Genomic DNA, 18,049 nt, shown 5'->3' with positions numbered 1-18,049 from the left:
CAGCTGCTGCTGTTGCTCACAGAAAGTGGAAAGTTGGAAGCTCAGAGGAGGTGGAAGGATATGGCTGTATTGTTTAGTTTTTCTCTTCTAATTTTGAGCCTTTGCAATGGTCAGGCTGTTCTTCTGTCTTTCTCACCTCCTTCGTTTCTTTCCCTCTCCGCCTCACCCTCTCATCCTCACCCTGCCAGTCCTGTTCCACAGTCCACATGAGCGTCTCCAAACCCCCACCGCCCCCCTCCACCTCTCACCTGGCCATTCCCCCTTCCTCCACCTCCACACCTTCCTCATCTGCCTCCTCCCCTTCGGCGACCCCCCACTCCACTACTCTGCCCCCTCCCTCGCCGGTCAAGATCTCTATGCAGGAGCACTTTGCCATCAATGTGTGCCCGGGCCCCATCCTCCCCATCCCACAGATCTCGGACTTCTTCCCCCGTTTCCACGACTATCCCTGCACACCACCGCCTCCGAGGGAGAAGAAGATCCTGAAAGAGGAGACTTTCAACGGGGAGACGGGCGGGGGATTCAAGGATGGGGAGAGGAGGGGGGACAACGATGGAGACAGGGAGGAGGTGTTTGACTCTGATGATGATGACAGTGAGTTCTGTGTGGGGTGAACAAAGTTTTGTGGTGGAGAAGTTGTTCAATATTGTGTATTTTATTTGTCTATGTATGTTCATTCATGTGAAAACTAAGGCAATACAGCAGAAAAACAAGTGAGTTTCTGCATTTTTCATCAGATTCACAACATATGCTTGCAGAATAATTGTGGAGTCAAGCATTTTTCCAAAAGTGTTTGTCACCCCCACTTTATTTGACACAGCGCTGCTGATGATTTATTAGACAATGTTGCAATAGTGGGACCCAGCCTGCGAGTTTCTGCTCTCTACCAAACAGTAATCAAACAAGACAGATCAATTCATATTAGGCAGCGTCATGTTTTTAAGAGGCCATCTGCTACGAATATGACTCAGAGCTTTTGAGTGTGTGTGTGTAACTGAGTGTGTCTGCCCCTTTATTGGCAGTAATTGCCGTGGTTTGTATTGTTTTCAGCCTACCTAGGAACGTTGGAGTTCAGCCTGCTCTTTGATCAGGAGAACAACTGCCTTCATTGTACTATTCACAAGGCAAAGGTACACAATTTCAATATCTTCTTCATATAAACAGACCTCTGTGTGTGTGTGTGTATGTGTGTGTGTGTGTGTGTGGTTGCATAATCCTCCTTGACGTCCCAATGAAAACAATTGTCCTGTAATGCTTTTATGTTTGCACAAGACGTCAGACTGCTTTCTCTCAACCTTTTTAAAGTAACATGTTCGCCACGCACCCTCCGCAGATTGTCAAGTCAAGGCTAAATCATCTCATGGCACCACGAAATGTTGGATGATGTTGCTCCATTGCTGTGGCAGGTACATTTGGTATGGCCATCGTACAAGGACACAAACCTTGTATTACATATTGTGTACTGTTACGTGATGTTAATTATGTAAATCTTGCTGAGTGGCTCCCTTGAGGACAACACAAAGGAGTCAAGGAGGATAGAAAATAGTGGCATGGAAAGAAACACCCAGAAGCACTGTTGAGATGTAACTACAGTAGAGGAGCTCTGTCATATTCACTGTCTTTTCCAGACCCTGTCAGTTGTGTGAAGCGTTTGAGGGCATGATGACATCACTTTTGACACTATATGTATGTGTGTGTGTGTGTGCGTGTTTGTGTGTGTGTATCTGTGTGTATCTGTGTGTGCGCTTGTGTCCACAGGGACTGAAAGCCATGGACTCCAATGGGCTGGCTGATCCATACGTCAAGCTTCATCTCCTCCCAGGGGCTAGCAAGGTCACTGCTCCAACCTTACCTCAGTGGCAATTAAAGTAACATGCTACCACACTGGGCAGTCCCAGACACTGACACTCCCTCATGAAGTCCCACATCACACAGAAACAGCTGGTAAAAGAAGATCATTTATTGAAAATACCAAAAAACAAGAAGCATATCGTACATTATTTAACTATAAAACGAAAAAAAATGATTTACTTTTTGTAAACAATAGTCTTTCCCTTGTCGATTCTTGCTGATCAGACACCATGAAAAGGTCAAAACGCTCTTGCAGAAAATGTAACATGGCAGCGGACTAATTTAGTGTGTCGTTTCAAGCCATTGAGCAGGGAGCATTTCGGTTGGTTACTACTTAATGTGGCTCGTCCAATGCTCTGCTTTATCGAGCACAAACACGTTCTGGTCTGCTGCACCGCTCTTGTCTTGTTTTCAGCTCAAGCAGCAGGGAAGATAAGTCTCACCACAACAGAACCCCCCCCCCCCCCCCCCCCCCCAGCTCCGGAAGAATGCAACCTGTTGTCGGCCATTTTGGCTCAAGGTTGACACAAAATGAGGTTATGATAAGCGCGGGGAGGACGATGAGCCAAGAAAGGTTGAATGAGGCAACTGTCTGAGGTCTAAGGTGCTAACAATAACAACGTCTGGGGGATTTTTGTCCTCCAGCCTTCCTCTGTCTGTCTTCTCTCCCATTGTTATCGCTGTCCTTTCCCCACTTCCCACCCCTATCTCTGTCTCTATCTCACTGTCTGGCTGTGACCCTCTTTGACCTTGAAATACCAACAGTGTGTGGAAAGAAGGGAGACAACTGAGAGGGAGGAATGGAGTGGTGGTGTGGGGGGTGGGGTGGGGATGGGGGTGGGAGGGGGTGGGAGGTTGGGTGTGGAGAAAGGGAGGGAGGGAGAGACAGATGAGGGGAGGACAGCAGCAGGTGGTTGTCATGGAAACAGGGAGGATTGTTACACGGCTCACGTCAACAGGCGAGTGTTGATGGGGGGGGGGGTGGTGGAGGTGGTGGTGGGGACGCAGCGAAAGCGTCAGTGAGTAGGTAAGCACCCATGAACCTCCGTTTTTTAAAACGGGGGGGGGGGGCGTCACTTGAAAAGTGGGAGCACGCACACAGACAAGTGAGGCTGACGGACGCACACCTACTCATGTCCACATTCAGACTCAGCGTGCGAGCGTTGCAACGAATAATCCAGAAACACAAAAGGTTTCAGTTTCTGTGGAGAACTGAGTTGTCAAAACACTGAGAGCAGACGCACACGTCTGCTCCGTCCCCACGCATTGTCCTCCTTTCACACTCTGACGTCCTCCAGCACATGCTCTTTAACCAGAAGACAGTCAAGCAGGCTGTCTTGCAGTGTCAAACACATGCTGCAACACATGCGGCGCATGACCTTGCATATATGCAGACACATGCTAAGGCTTTAGTCACAGTCACACAGAGACGCTCCCTTCATCCCTCCCTCCTACTCGATCACTGCCTCTCTCTTTCTCACACACAAATATGCACAAACACAGTAGTTCTTGGTACCTCCGTGGTGATTACTGGTATTTTCATCTGCCCGTTCCTAATCGAGGTGCAGGGAAAATTCACCCACAGCCAGACTGTGCTCACTCTCAGCTCTGGGAAGTAGGAACTGAGAGAGAGGGAGCATGAAATAAGAAAAAGATTCACGCAGACAAATGGAGAGAAAGGAGGGAGAGTGTGATGGACAGATGGAGGGGTAGAGATAAAACATTCAGAAACAGATGCAAAAGCCCTGGTGTAGAGAGAAAGTGGAGACAGAGGGCAGGAAGAGGGAGCTGGTGTTTTAAATGTTTGTAGATGGAGTATATGGTAAGAGATGTGCTCAGAAAACCAACCCAATTCAGTCAATAAGGAGTGATGATTATTTGTGAAATATTTGTTCTGTTGAGTTGAGCTGGCACACATACAGCTGTGCAACATCACAGCGCGTCGTGACTCTGCCTGTGCCTGCGCAAGGCTCCTCCTGCACATTAATGAATCAAACAAATGACATGAATCAAAAACACTTGTTCCCTTCGTGGAGCGGGCTCCGGAGGGCTGACTCGCATAGATAAGGCAAAAGTTTCCAGTAGAAAATAGAGAATAAAAAAGGGGACAGTGATGGGAGGGAAAGGAGGTAGAGGGGAGGCCGGCACAGGCAGAACAATGGGATGTGGGGACGAAAGCAGACCAGAGAGAGAAGATGGAAGGGAGGGTTCAGCATCTGGCCCTGAGGCGGTGTAGCAAGAGGCTGACTGTTGCAGAAAGGAAAAGAGAGGGGGGGGGGTGAAGCTTATTTTTTTTTTTATCTGTGAAGCTTCAGACATGGACAGGAATATGTTGGAGAATAGGCTACTCACTTCCTCTACCAGCTGGATGTTCAGATTACACACATGGTATAGAAGGATGAATGGATCCTGATAGTGTTACATTATTACATAATGTATTATTGAATGATTTTCACCACTTTAATGTCATAATATTTGTACTGACTTTGCATATTGTGCTTACTCAGTTACTGCTTCTTCCTCAGCCTGTTTGTTCCTCCTGGGGATGTAAATACAGTACTACTACAGTAGTCTTGTTAAAAAACAAACAAACAAACAAAAAAAACAGGTCAGAGGTCCCTAAAACAGCTGGGCACCGTCGTTTTTTAGAGGGGTTAGGGTTGGGAGTTAACAGCGCATTTATTCAGGCAACCAGTTGTTACTCCCAAAACGTCACATATGGACAGGACCCCTTGGCATCAATTTAATACACTGAGTGTCATTTTTCAATGTGCAGGGATGTCCAATAGACCAGTGGTTATCAAAGTGGGGTCCAGGGACCCCCAGGGGTCCTAGTCTTTCCCCAGCAAGGGGAATAATTTAGGAGGAGAGGAATTATTGAGACCACAGTCGGTTTTCTGCTTACATATATAGGGTGAGACCTCTTTATGGTTCTGTAGCCAGAGTGAACTTTTACTGTATCTGACCATAACTTTAACCAAATGGCTAGAAAAGGGGTTTGGATGTAAATCCCCTCTGTGTGCTTTGTGCCATCCTCTCCAGTCTCCTCCTGGTGACTCCACTGCTGCTGCAAATGTAGCAGTTCATTCAGTCAAAAAATATGCTGCCTCCACGACAAGTGTCCACATGTGATGAGTTGGGAGTGAGAATGCATTGGTTGGGGACTATTTTCAGATGTGGATTAACAAAATGTTGCTGCTCTAGTGAATATTTATGGCTCCAGGACAGTTTACTGTATGTGTGGTTGACTCAAAATTAACTACAGTGCCCATGTTAATCATCAGGAAGGATCACCTCAGTGGGTGCAGTGGTGAAGCTCTCTGCTGATGGGTTTTAATAGAGCTTCAGAAAACAATGGAGCGTTATGGCACGCAGGAAAACAATACATCAAGCTTAGGCCACATAGGGAGCCTTTCTGAAACATAGTGAAGCAGAGGTAAAAATAAAGTGTCATAAATTGGAAACTGTCAAGTAAAGTAGACACTCCTGCAGCTAAGAACGGCCAGTTAGTTCTGCTTTTGGTTCCACAAGGTCTTAGCAACCCATATTTTATGACAAGACTGTGTCTTTGTGTGATACTTGAACCAGGGGTTTGGCTTTGCAGGATTTGTGTACAGGTATTTATCTTGGGAGTCAGTAAAAAATGCATTTTATTGGTATACGAGACCCATTTCTTGAAGGGTTTATCAACACTTAAATAAATACAGCAGAAATCTGAAATAAAAACTATAACAAGATGAACACATCCTGAAGGCAACTGTGGGAAATGAGGCAGCAAGTGGCTGCAAACTTTATTTATGGATGGTGAAGCTGTTAGGGGCTCATGGGCATTTCTTCCCCTGGAAAGCTTTAATTTTTCATGCTGATTGTGTTGTGCACTTTAATTGGCTGCTGTGTTGTGTTGTGTTTGAGGCACAGTGCTTGTTTTGGAGGTCTGGCCAGCGCTAATGCACTGCCTTATCATGTTGGGGAGGAGACAGACGGACAGGTGAGGTGAGGGAAGCCTCGCGTCCTCTCACTCTCCTCTACAAAGTAGGCAGCAGATGTCTGCGATTTCCTGAGGGACAGAGATAAATGATGTCCTCCACTCTTTTTCTCTCTCTCCTTCTTTTTTGATGTTTTAGTGTCCCCCCCGTTTTACTTCCTTTTCCATGATCTTTCAGTCTTTCATTTTGATCTGACGCGTTTGTTCCCTCAACCTTTAAACATTCCTCACTTCTTTTCTCCTTTTGATCCTTCACTCTCCATTAATTTCTTTTCATCTCTCTCAGGCAAACAAGCTACGCACAAAAACCCTGAAGAATACGTTGAACCCGGTGTGGAATGAAACGCTGGTTTACCACGGCATCACAGCAGCTGACATGACCACCAAAACGCTCAGGTAGGTGCTCAGTTCTGAATTACACTCTGGCCAGCAATTAGCACTATTCCCCAGACAGCCAAGTGACCAGTTTATTATGCGGAGGATGAAGATTCCAATCCTCCAGTGGACTGCCAGCAGCCGTCTGTGCTTCCCAGTTGGCTTTTCCAGGTAATTCATTATTGCAGCCAGGCGATCCCAGCCAACTGTTCCACTTGCTGTTGCTGCGGTAACTGCTCAGGTGTTGACTGTGCGGTGAGTCTCCACCCCCTCCTCCCCACAGTGCTCTCCATATGGAGTGATTGAGGTCAAGCGTCGCCATCTTGGCCCAAAAAGTCTGACGCACTTGTGTCATGTGCATGTGTAAGTCGATTCAGAGACGGAGTTTCGCTTGTGTTTTGTTTGTGAACGTGTGCGCTGCGTACAATCAGTGTCAGTTTGCTCAGAGGATTCATAATAGGGTTGGATGGCATTGTTTATCCTGAGGAAACAAGAGCACACGCGCGCACACACACACACACACACACACTCACACACTCACATGATTCCCGTCTGCGGTGTACACACAAGTGTAGGCAGTAAGGTGTGTTTTTATCCTCTTGTGTGTATGTCAAGGGCAATCACTGGCAGGAAAGAACATGCATGACCCCCCCCCCCCCCGTACTTTGTGAAAATACACACACACACACACACACACAAACACGCACACACACACATACACATACATGCATATATATGCAAACAACACACGTCCTTGAGCTTTTACAAACGCACACATTCAGAAACAACATTTACTCTCCCTCCCCAAACACACACACACACACACACACACACACACACACACACAAACACACACACACACACACACAGCAGCTTGAGGAGAGACCGCTCAAACTAGAGGAAACCACCTGACCTCTGTTCAAGGACATAGCTCACAGACACAAACCAGCAGGGGGGCTCTGGGCAAAACGAGGAAGAAGAGGAGGAGGTCAAGCAAAAGATGAAGTGTGTGAGAGAGAGAGGTGACAGCCAAGATCAACAAAGAGAGCAGGAGGAAAAGCGTGAATGATGTCAAGTGACAGATAAGGGGGTGTGGAAGAGAAAACTAGGGGGGAGGCAAGAATGAGGATGATGACAAAATAGAGAGATGGAGAGAATCCAAGGGTCAGTTGAAAGAGGGGGCGGGGGGTGGGGGGGTTGTGGAGAGAGTGGGTAGTGAGATGGATAAGGTGGTAAATGAGGAAGTTCACTTAGCTGAGAAAAAAAGGCAAGTGATGAGGAGGAGTTTACTCAAAAGGGAGCCAAAAAACAAAAGAATGAGGACAGTGAGAAATATGTGAGTCAGCCAACAAGAGGGAGTGAATGAAAAGATGTCTGACAGTGAGGAAGTGTTAGGGGGGAGCAAGCGACAGAGATAGAGAAAGGAAGAAAATCTGCTCAAACTCTCTCAGGATGTGTTTGGGCGCCAGCATGATACCTCAGCCAGCAGACAGACTTTGTTCTCATTACTCCACAGAAATCGGTGAGCAGTCAGAGAGAGGAGAAACACAGGAGGATCTCTCGAGAGATGTTTACTCATTGGGTTGTGCGCCTGCTGGATCCCGCTCCGCCGGTAACAGCAGGGTGCAGAGGAGGGGGTGCTGTACTGTTTGATCCTCGTGTTCTGTACACTGATGAGCAGTGGAGGAGGACTCTGCCCAGACTCAGCCTCTTTGTAGACCTGCCTGAAGGGCTGGACAGTTCAAGGTTTACAGTTAAACTAGGCCATACTGCAGTCAGACCAAACCAATTTCACTTTAAAGGAGTTTCCATGTACAAAGAAGGAATATTTCAAAGCAGTGTTCTCATTCAGATATATTTAAGAAGAATCTTACTATTTGGCACATCAGCCCACATCAGAGCTGGTGCTAAAAGTTGGAGAGCAGCCAAGAACTTCTGAGTCATTAAAAATTTCTTTGGTGTTAAGTCCTTTCCACTGCATCGTTCTTTGTACTGGAGGACAAATGTAGATTTATGTAGCACACCCAGTGGAGGGAGAAGACTGGATTTGTAAATTTATTTATATATTTATATTTTGCCATTCATTCACTCATTTGGAGTTAGAGTGATTACGTAAAGCCATTATGCCGAGGCAAAAATGCACCTAAACAGAAAAGGAGGTTATGTTATGAAATGGCTTCAAGAAAAAAAGGTTGTAACAGCATTAATTTTTTATACTGTATTCAATATTTCTATTCCTCATTGTGCAGACTTTATCTCTAAGGCCCACTAGGGGTCCAATCTGTTATTAAGAGTGAACCAGCTGAGTAAACTAATAACTGATGTGCTCAATCCAGACGTCACGGTTGGCCTCATAGAGGCTAATCCTTTAATTGGTGCAGCAAGGCTGCCTGAGGTCCTCAGGTCTTGAGTTAAAAGTCAACCAAATTGGAATACAATGCAAAAATCTCCATTATGACAAGTTATATAGTCTGTTATTAAATCTTAAAATTGTCTTAGAGCATTTGAAAAAAGCTTTTTACTTATCTCCTATAAAAGATATTTTGAGCCGTCACAATCTGAAACACAAAAAACTGCAGTGGGAACAAGTAGATTCATCAGTGTCCTTTGAAGTCTGGATAAGAGACAAACTGAGTTTCTCTGAAGATTGTTTTATTGCAGTGAAGCTGACATGATTTAGAGATTAGGTCTAAATTTCCCTATCAGTTGCTGCAGTCTGCCTCTGCCTTTGGGCAAATTTCAAATGATTTAGAAAGCAGTGACAGTGATAATGTGGAGCCCCAGTCCTTCTCCTCATTTTAATGACACGACCCTTTTATGTGCACTCTAATGCGCCAAAAAATGAGGTAAATTGTACATAAATGCATACCTTGGGGAGAATCTCATATTTAAGACTCCTCCTTTTGGCTTTTATCACTAAAATGATTATCAGGCTGCCAGTGAACTGAGGAGAGATGGAGCATGTGGAGGTGTTGTGATGAGAGGTGGGTATCAAGAGATCCTGTCTGTGTGTGTGTCTGTGTGCGTGTATTAAAGAACTACCAGCATGATGTCAGTACCAGGTCTAGGCTCTCTTCTCTCAATTTCTTCCCTCTATCTCTCCATCCCTCTGTCGGGCTTTGTAATAGACTTGCACTGTCCTCGGCTGTGGGGAGATAGGGACAAATCTAGGACTTGATTTGGTATTGGATGGAAGGCGAGGCTGAGATCGGCTGCTGGACACCTCAGGTGAGATGTACAGTTGGGGACTGAAAAAAGTACTTTGATTAAGGGTTAGATGTTGTGGTGCAGGGAATGATATTTTTAGCTTTATTCTTAGCCATACTAGCAGCATGTCAGTTGGTCAGTCCATCACTTTGACCCAGACTGAAATATCTCAAAAGTAGATTGCGAAAACATTTACGATACCCAGAGGATGAATCATAATGATCCCCCAATATGTCCAAATACCTGACAAATCATGACATCAGCTCAGCCTTACTCTGCGTGGTAAAACATGGTAAAATAAACATAATACCTGCTATACATCAGCATGTTAGGATGCTGATGCCAGCATTTGGTTTAAAGGTAGACACCTCTGTGTTTAAGTACATCCTCGCAGAGCTGCTAGCATGGCTCTGTTTTTCAAAAGAAATTAGTCCATTAACATTCAACAGAAAGCTCCTTTGGTTTTCTGAAAATATGCTCTGATATTAAAGCTAGGTCTGCATCTTTACTGACATAAAAAATGCATTGCTGAGACCCCACCCCCCAAACATAGTATACTCAACATAGAGAACGATATTAAGCTTTCATTTTATCTGGCGTATCACATACTGTATCATTCTTATTGACTTTAACAGTTAAATTAATATTTGGGGACATGAAGTAATGCCCAAATATAGAGTTAAGCCTTTAATCACACAAATCCTTTTAACATGGAATTAAAAGCAATATGGCATAACAAATCAATGGCAGACTAATGGGGATTCACTAAGTATGTATAAAGTCTGAAATCCAAGTGAAGTCTACATTTCATGCTAATGATCTTAAAATACCACAGCAAAGGTCATCCTTGGTGTCATCAAAGTCAGAGTCAAAGTTTTTGTTGACACTCTTCCTCCTTGTGTGAGACCATTAAAGAGATAGTACTTTCACAAGTACAGACACCACGCAGACGCGCTAAAACACCCTGCTAATCAAACGTTACTCAGGAGGCAGATTTTGTCAGTGACTCCACATTAAATTTGGCACCACAGTTTGAACAGATTCCATGAGCATCTGTCTGGTTTTTAGAGGAATTCTAAAGCCGGAAAATTGTGGGAGAAGGTGCGAGGAAACAGAGGGAGCATTTGCACAGAAGAAGCCAAAAGTTTGGGCGAGAAAACTGGTGTCACATTTCACCACAACCTCCGTCTCATCGCGGGCACTCAACATGTATGACAGAGCAAAGGCACATAAATCATCCGACAGCTGTGGGTCATGAGTCAGAGTTATTCTGAAGCTTCTGCTAGAGATACTCATCAGTTATGACTAAAAGGCTGGAACCAGCGTGTCAAACGTCCAAATGTCAGAGGGACAGGAGGAGAACAGGAAGAGGTGGAAGGTGTGTGTGTTTGCGTGTGTTTCTGTCTGTGAAGAGAGAGTGAGAGGTTGAGAATAGACAGTGATGAGCGAGGAAGAAATCAAGAGCAGCAACCATCCATCTGGGAATATTTGAGCACAAAAGGAATATTGTAGCAGGTGATGTGCTATGAAGCCTCTACCGTGGCTGATTGAATATTCACCCTCCATCAAACATCACCATCACTTTGAATGAGTGCGCTCGGTGGAAGAAATCATTTTACAGAACTGTACCGCTATAGAAGAAGATATTTATTCAGTTGTCTCTTATAAAATTTACTGTGCAACAAAAGATAGAAAGTAGAAAAGAGACAGTTGTTGTGGTTGATGGTGGAAGTCGTCAAGCCATCATTCCTTTATGTATATAAAGGATTTAACTGTTTAATCATTTTTGCCTGGACATAATCTCAGGAGACACTGTAGAACTTGTTACATGTTAAAACAGTAGTTACTGAAATGCTGTTAGAATAAAGGTAATTAGATATTTAAAAAAAGAAAGAAAGAGAAAAGAAAAAGAAAAGAAAAACTAGTTTTAATCAATGGCTAAACATCTTTTCACTGCAACTTATCAAAACCACACTTACTGGGCTGTGCTGTTATAGACAGCTTTGAAAAATAAACATGCAGTCCAATGGGGTATGGCTGTAGGGATGGGAATGTCATTGGGCTGGTTGATCCACCACTTTACTCCAGAATGAAACACTTCAACAACTGTGAGATGGGTTGCCCTCACATTTTGCACTAGCATTTTGAGACTACACGTGCACGCACACTTCCACATCCCATCGGATGGACAGATTTTGACTGACACAAACATCAGTAAAAAATTCATTCAGTTCTGCCTCCGCACTAACAGCAGCAGCACACACAGCGCACAGCACATAAACAGTCTGGCAGATTAGTTTGTATGATTCAATCATAATTTTGAGCAGCACACAACATCTTCAAACTCAATCCTAAAACACTGAAGGTGCAAAAGACACTTTAAATATATACAATGCACAATCTATGCAAATGACTCGACAACAGTTTGTGTTTTCACGTCAGGGAAATGCAGAAAGAAAACCGATTACCTGATTCAAACACACTCTTTCCTCATATATGTTTCAGTTACAACAAATTAGTGTCTGATGGAGTAACAGCTGAGAAGGAAGTGATTGAAATCTTCTGCAAAACCTCAGCATTCGTACAACTGCTCATAATTCATGAGACTGCTGATTGATTTTTCAGACACGCTTCGGATGTATTTGGCACAGTGTTTACTTGCTTTACAGTAATCAGCACAGCAAAGCAGTGGCAAGGTTCATCTGTAACTTTCTCACTGACTCAACTAGCTCTCTCCGGTTTCCCTGTGCTTGTGTGTGTGTGTGTGTGTGTGTGTGTGTGTGTGTGTGTGTGTATTTTTTGTATGAAGGCTTTGTGTATGTGACATGGACAGGCTCGGTCGAAATGAATTCATCGGAGAGGTGAGAGTGGCTCTGAAGAAACTGAGAGAGGGCGAGAGCAAACGCTACAATATGGGGCTGGAGAGAATAGCGCAGGTACATACATTATGTGTGTGAGAGTGTTTGTGTGTGTGACTGTGCATGGACTGTTCACATACCAAATGGGTTTCTGTGGACATATATATCAAGACGTGTCCTATCTCCGTTGTGCATGTTTGCCTGGGGGATATCAGACATCACTTTCAAATGCTGCATTATATTGAGTAATAGATATTCACCTGGAGGCTCTATGGGCTATAACCACAATCTCTCTCTCTCTCTCTCTCTCTCTCTCTCTCTCTCTCGCTCGCTCTGCCGCTCTCTAATTCTCGTTTCAGAATAAAGAAACTAACAATCAAACAGTGGAGCAGGGAGCGCTTGTGGCAGAGGAGGAGGTAATACTATCATCAGCTTTATCACCACCAATCTTATTATTACCATTTTCAACCAAAACATGTCTTGCTGTAATTTCTTATTACTTCTCTTCGTCTAATACATTTTCTTATCTTTTCAGCAATTCTAATCTATCCTCTATTTCCATCATCAAACAAGAGAAAAAAACTTTTAATTAAGGGTTTTAATCTGTATATGTGTCTGTGGCATGAACTTTAATAGACCGGTGGGAAGGGAAACTACTCATGGACACAGTGTAGCAACAGTTTGTGAATCACACCAGTGCTGCTAGTCCAATGTTTTTCTCCTCTGGTGGACGTTATCTCATTTCTCTTCATGATTTTAGAGACAGAGGCTAATAGCTTTTGGTCTCTGATTAGACTCAGTTTCTGGTTCAACCTGGAGATTAAAAGGAGAACGGAGCAGTGTCATTTTGCTAGACGCAGATAAGGCCTTTAATTACAAGATTCAATCTGATTACTCCTGTTGCCCATGAGAAAACACATCCTAGGTAGTGCAAATAACAGCTAGTTTATTTGCAGTCATTATTTTAATTCCATTTTCACCTGTTCTTTATTTCATTTTTGTCTCTCGGATTGAAAAGTGTCTTGAGAAACTTGATTGACGCTGCTGCAGGATTCTCCAGTGCATGAACTCACTGAAGAGGGAAACATCAGGGTAGAAACAGGTGCTGTGTCTGACACTGTTGTTTGCTGTGTCCTCAGCGTGGCCGCATCCTGGTGTCACTGTGCTATAACACAGAGAAGGGCTGCCTGCTGGTTGGTATCATACGCTGTGCCCATCTGGCCGCCATGGACTCCAACGGCTATTCTGACCCCTTTGTTAAAATGTAAGTCGCATCAGATATTCATGAACAAACCTGGTATTCTACAAATTATGCTCATATGCAACTATTCTGCCATAGTAGTTTATGTTCCTTGCCAGTGTTTTGTGCTAAAGCCTGTAGTGGTGTGATGTTCTTAAAGTATAGCACAAATTTAGGGTGTGGAGGTGAGCATGTTGGGTTCACCATTGTGATGTGTTGTCTCACGAAAGCAGTCAGTGTTTTTCTTATGTAATCATGATTACAATCTTTCTAACGATAATCAAGAAAACTTAACATTAACCATTAGCTGCCATGTGAAGGGATATCCAGTTGAAATTTGTATTGAACATGTTGCCAACATATTATGGCATCTAATTCTGGAGAGCCACACATTAAACTTCTCCCACAGTGGCTTCAATTTAGATTCCACCGCTTCCACTCCCCCACAAATCCTCCAGCCTACATGACCATGCGGGTTGTACCTACCCTCTGATACATCCTGTAGGACCATTTCTTGAGTTAGCGCCCTTACACCAGCAGGGGAAATGCAACAGATGCCACAGTCGGCGAGTCAAGAATTAGCAGCAACAGCTGCTGTGTCCCATTTCCATACTACATACTAATTGCATACACAGAATGAACTACAGTATGTGGGCTGAAAGCTGCTGAGACGCAACTCTTTCTAGTACTTTTGAAAAGAATGGAAAGTTAGAGAGTGATCAATAATTATATGGAGAACCTTGTATATATCTCAGGAAAATATGATAATATATGATAATGTTTTCTTCTACAGCTGTTTCACCCCTACCCACAATTAGTGGGTAGGGGTGAAACAGTCTTAATTTCTTCCAACTTTGAGAAGCTCCCTCATTTAGTTTGCGTATTGCAGTGTGAGACAATACTGTACATTAACAGCACGCTCAAAATTCAAACATTTTTTAGTTTGTCATACTGACTTTGTCACATGTCCATTGTGAATACACTGTGGACACAGGTGAGGTTAGAAGGTTGTGAGAAGGCTCATGGATCCCAGAGTTAGAGTGTGTAAACTTTGTTCTGCTTCACACATGCTTTGGCCTTTAAGCAACTGACAGGCTTGAGGGGGAGTAGCCAGATGCCCTCTTCTGACACAACACCCACAAACCTTCAGTAGCTAAGAAACACACGAGTCACATTCCAGACCTTATTGCTTCAGTGATATGATTGGAAAGTCAGCATAAGCCTGACTGACCTTCAAGAGAGGCAACAAAGCAGGTCGACAATATATCCACAACTCTGAACAGCTTTTTTGATCTGAAGAAGGATGAGTCTGTGACAATCTCTACGACACAAGGGAGGTGTCTGATAGTCCAGCTGCATGAGATGCCAGTGCAAATCTAAAAAATTACTGCAACCTGGGAGGTCATACCACTCAGTGAGACTGATTTTCAAACTTTTCTCGGCCAGTGCAGGTCTCTTCAAAGTCTAAAACACAGAACTGCAAAGAGACAAAGTGTCCACCACTGCACACCTGAGCCAGCCTGCCTGTAAGGCATGGCTGACGACAGATAAAACCCACACAGCTCAATCTCCAATCTGCCTGCTGCACTTAAATACCAATAGCGCAGGGACTGAGAGCTCCCACACAGGACAACCAATCCTGTAACCAACGCCACCTCCAACAGTGGGAGGTTTCGAGGTGGAAGGAGCTCCAGGCTGTTGAAATTGCTTCTAAAGGAAGTTTTAAAGGCTTTAAAGTGTTTTTTTTAATCTTCTGCAGTGGATTAGACAGTGATGCAAAATATTGTTATTGGAAGAGAATCATTTAAGGTTTAATAATAGCTGACATTGTTTTGACCCCTTTAGTTTTTGACTAGGACGCTGTTTAGTTTAAGGTCCGGGGATGATGGTAAAAGATGTAGAAAACACTAATATTACACTAATATTTATCCTTGTATGTATTTCTTTTCTTTTCTGTTGTAAACCCGCCTCTTGTTTGACATGAAGGGCTGCATTGGCATTGTGTGCGTGCCGGCTCCTTTGCGATCCTCTGCACCCTACAGTCACCCATAACACCTTTTTATGTGTAGATATGTAGAGAGAGTTAAATGTGCTGTATTTTCACAGAACTCTAAGTCCAGACTTACATAAAGGACTGGATGACCCACACAGCCTTTTTCAGTCCTAAGAAGTCTGAAGGACTGAATCAAGTGGAAAGCTAGGATTTAAAAACATTTTGATCTGAGGTGGTTGTCAGTAGGCTGTACAAGTGGGCAAAATGTATCAATAGACACCCACAGTATTGGGATTTTGAATTGCTGCAGAGAGAGATGAGACAAACGAAAAGCAATGAGGAGGCTCACGTCTTGTGAAAAACAATGAAAATTCTTTCTGTCTCTCAGACACATTTTTCTTTTCTTCTTCTTTCTCTCCAAGGTATTGATTTGTTTTAGACGTGATGCCTTGTGCCGTCCCATTATGAAGCACAGTGTTTTTGAGTTCTCTGGAAGATGCAACATGTGCTCGCAGAGTATCTATATATTTCCCCTTTTTCCGTCACTCTTTTCTCTTTACCAAGTTTCTTGCATTTTGTTTGAATTTGTTGTGTTTGTTCTGCATTCTTGCACTGGCTGTTTCTCTTTTATCCACACTTCTTCAGTTTACATGATTTGTTAAGGCCACTGCTCTCATCCAATTCTCATTTCTGGCACTTTAGTTAGTTGGATTTTTCATTTGCTGGTATGTCAGAGTTTCCTTTTGTTCCCCTCAGTGTTTCTGTACTAGCATTTACCTCAGTTTAGTGGATGGTCTGCAGAGGATGTGTCGCTCTCTTCATTCATCCTTTTGTGTTTGCTTAGGTCTAACATAATGAATAACTTGTGTTCAGAAGTTTTAGTGAACTTAACTTTGACAAAAGAATGGGGCTGAATGTATTGCAGGCACGCTTTAGAGTATACTGGACAACTAAGTCGACATAGGAGTAAATTTGCTTAGGAACCGATATGACTTACTCCACTGTCAGTTTGTTGATGTCCTGCAGTTGTAACACCAGCAATCCTCTGGAGGAATCTGTAACTAAAGCTGAGCCTGATGCCAGTCACTCTTTGTTCATGCTGTGTTTAGGTGTGTGTGTGTGTGTGTGTGTGTGTGTGTGTGTGTGTGTGTCTGTGCATTTGTCCAGAAGGCTTTTCCAATTGCTCTTTTTCTCTCTGTGACTCTCAATCAGCCTTTCAAAGCCATTCAAGTGACACAAGGTCAGAAGGATCTCAGAACTAATTTGTCTTCCATTTAAAAGGACAAATTAGCATTTTAAAGACTAAATTAGTTTACATCCTTCAGGAGGGCCCACATTTCTCCCCCCTGCTCTTCACACATTACATAAAATGTGTAGACTGTATCTATACTATATTTATATTCAGTCAGGAAAAAGACACGTGAAGGCAGAGAAAAAGTGCAAAACATGTCAGATATTTCCTGCTGACAAAGCACACTGCCATGCTTTACAGTATTAGTTCTCTCTCTGTCTTCCTATGAACACTTGTGTGAAGTGAAAGTCATAACTCCTCTCTGCAGCAGTATATTTAGCTCCTCTTTTCCAGTCGTCACTTATCTTCTGTATCACTTTTTTTTTATATCTGTGTCATAACGTCTTTGGTGTGGTGACTGTTTTTATCACCAGTTTCCTCTAGCTCATCTTTCCCTGTCACTTCTCAGCGTTTTTGTTGTTTTTTTTTTTCTAATTTACAGGGATGCTCTTGCTCTTGTGTTTGTTTCTCCCAACCTAAACTTAGTGTCAGGATACTGTTAAGTATCAAATCATGCATCGTTTCATGACTAAACCAGTTAGGGGGTTGTCAAATTGTCATATGACTGTGCGATGTGGCTCCTATGACATCAAGTGGCACTTCAGACAAAGACAAACAAAAGGTGAAAAAATGTCATGTGCTGATTGATGGATATGATCTAGTATTTTGTGTGTGGCTGCTGTTGTTGCTGTTTCAGGTTGTGCTTATAAACCTGCCCTATTAAAGTACATTACATGTTATTTCATTTCATTTGCACATATACATATAGTATGGCGTAGTTTGACATTTTGGGAAATATGCTTATTCACTTTGCCAAGAGTTGGATGAGAAAATTGATACCACTCTCATGTTTGTACAGTAAATGTGAAGCTTAGCGCAGCATAAAGACTGAAAACATGGGGAAACAGCTAGCCTGGATCTGTCCAAAGGTTATAAAATCTGCCTACACACATTGATTTCTCATCCACCTCTCAGCAAGAAAGCAAGTAAGCATATTTCTCAAAATGTAGAGCTATGTGTTCATAAAGCCAAAGCATATATCTTCCTAAATTCACGTCTTGTTAGTATAAAATTCAGCAAGGAAGCTCCACTGCAGTGAAAGGATTCTAACACAATGAGTGAATCTCTTAGTAAAAGACCTTAATATCAGAATATACCTACACAACAGCTCAGCCTGCTAAAGCCTCATATTGGCCTCGGCTGAACTCCATTTTACACCAAATGAGGACTGTGGATCTGTCGAGCTAGG

General features: G+C 43.3%; 1 protein-coding gene across 1 annotated transcript in view; it reads left to right on the top strand.

Moving 5' to 3' along the window:
- Nucleotides 1-18,049, top strand: part of doc2g (double C2-like domains, gamma) — a 30,391-nt gene that overhangs the window by 2,394 nt on the left and 9,948 nt on the right. The window contains exons 2-8 of the mRNA XM_071504444.1: nt 189-594; nt 1,051-1,130; nt 1,759-1,833; nt 6,123-6,232; nt 12,228-12,354; nt 12,636-12,692; nt 13,416-13,540. Of these exons, the coding sequence (XP_071360545.1) occupies nt 207-594; nt 1,051-1,130; nt 1,759-1,833; nt 6,123-6,232; nt 12,228-12,354; nt 12,636-12,692; nt 13,416-13,540 (962 nt within the window). The 5' untranslated portion in view covers nt 189-206. The remainder of the gene's footprint in view (nt 1-188; nt 595-1,050; nt 1,131-1,758; nt 1,834-6,122; nt 6,233-12,227; nt 12,355-12,635; nt 12,693-13,415; nt 13,541-18,049) is intronic.

This window comes from Trachinotus anak, unplaced genomic scaffold (genome assembly GCF_046630095.1).
Source record: "Trachinotus anak isolate AG129_WGS33_773 ecotype Australia unplaced genomic scaffold, CSIRO_AGI_Tana_v1 ptg000019l, whole genome shotgun sequence".
Taxonomy (NCBI): domain Eukaryota; kingdom Metazoa; phylum Chordata; class Actinopteri; order Carangiformes; family Carangidae; genus Trachinotus; species Trachinotus anak.
The sequence above is the reverse complement of the archived record's forward strand: the minus strand, read 5'-3'. Positions and strand labels throughout refer to the sequence as shown.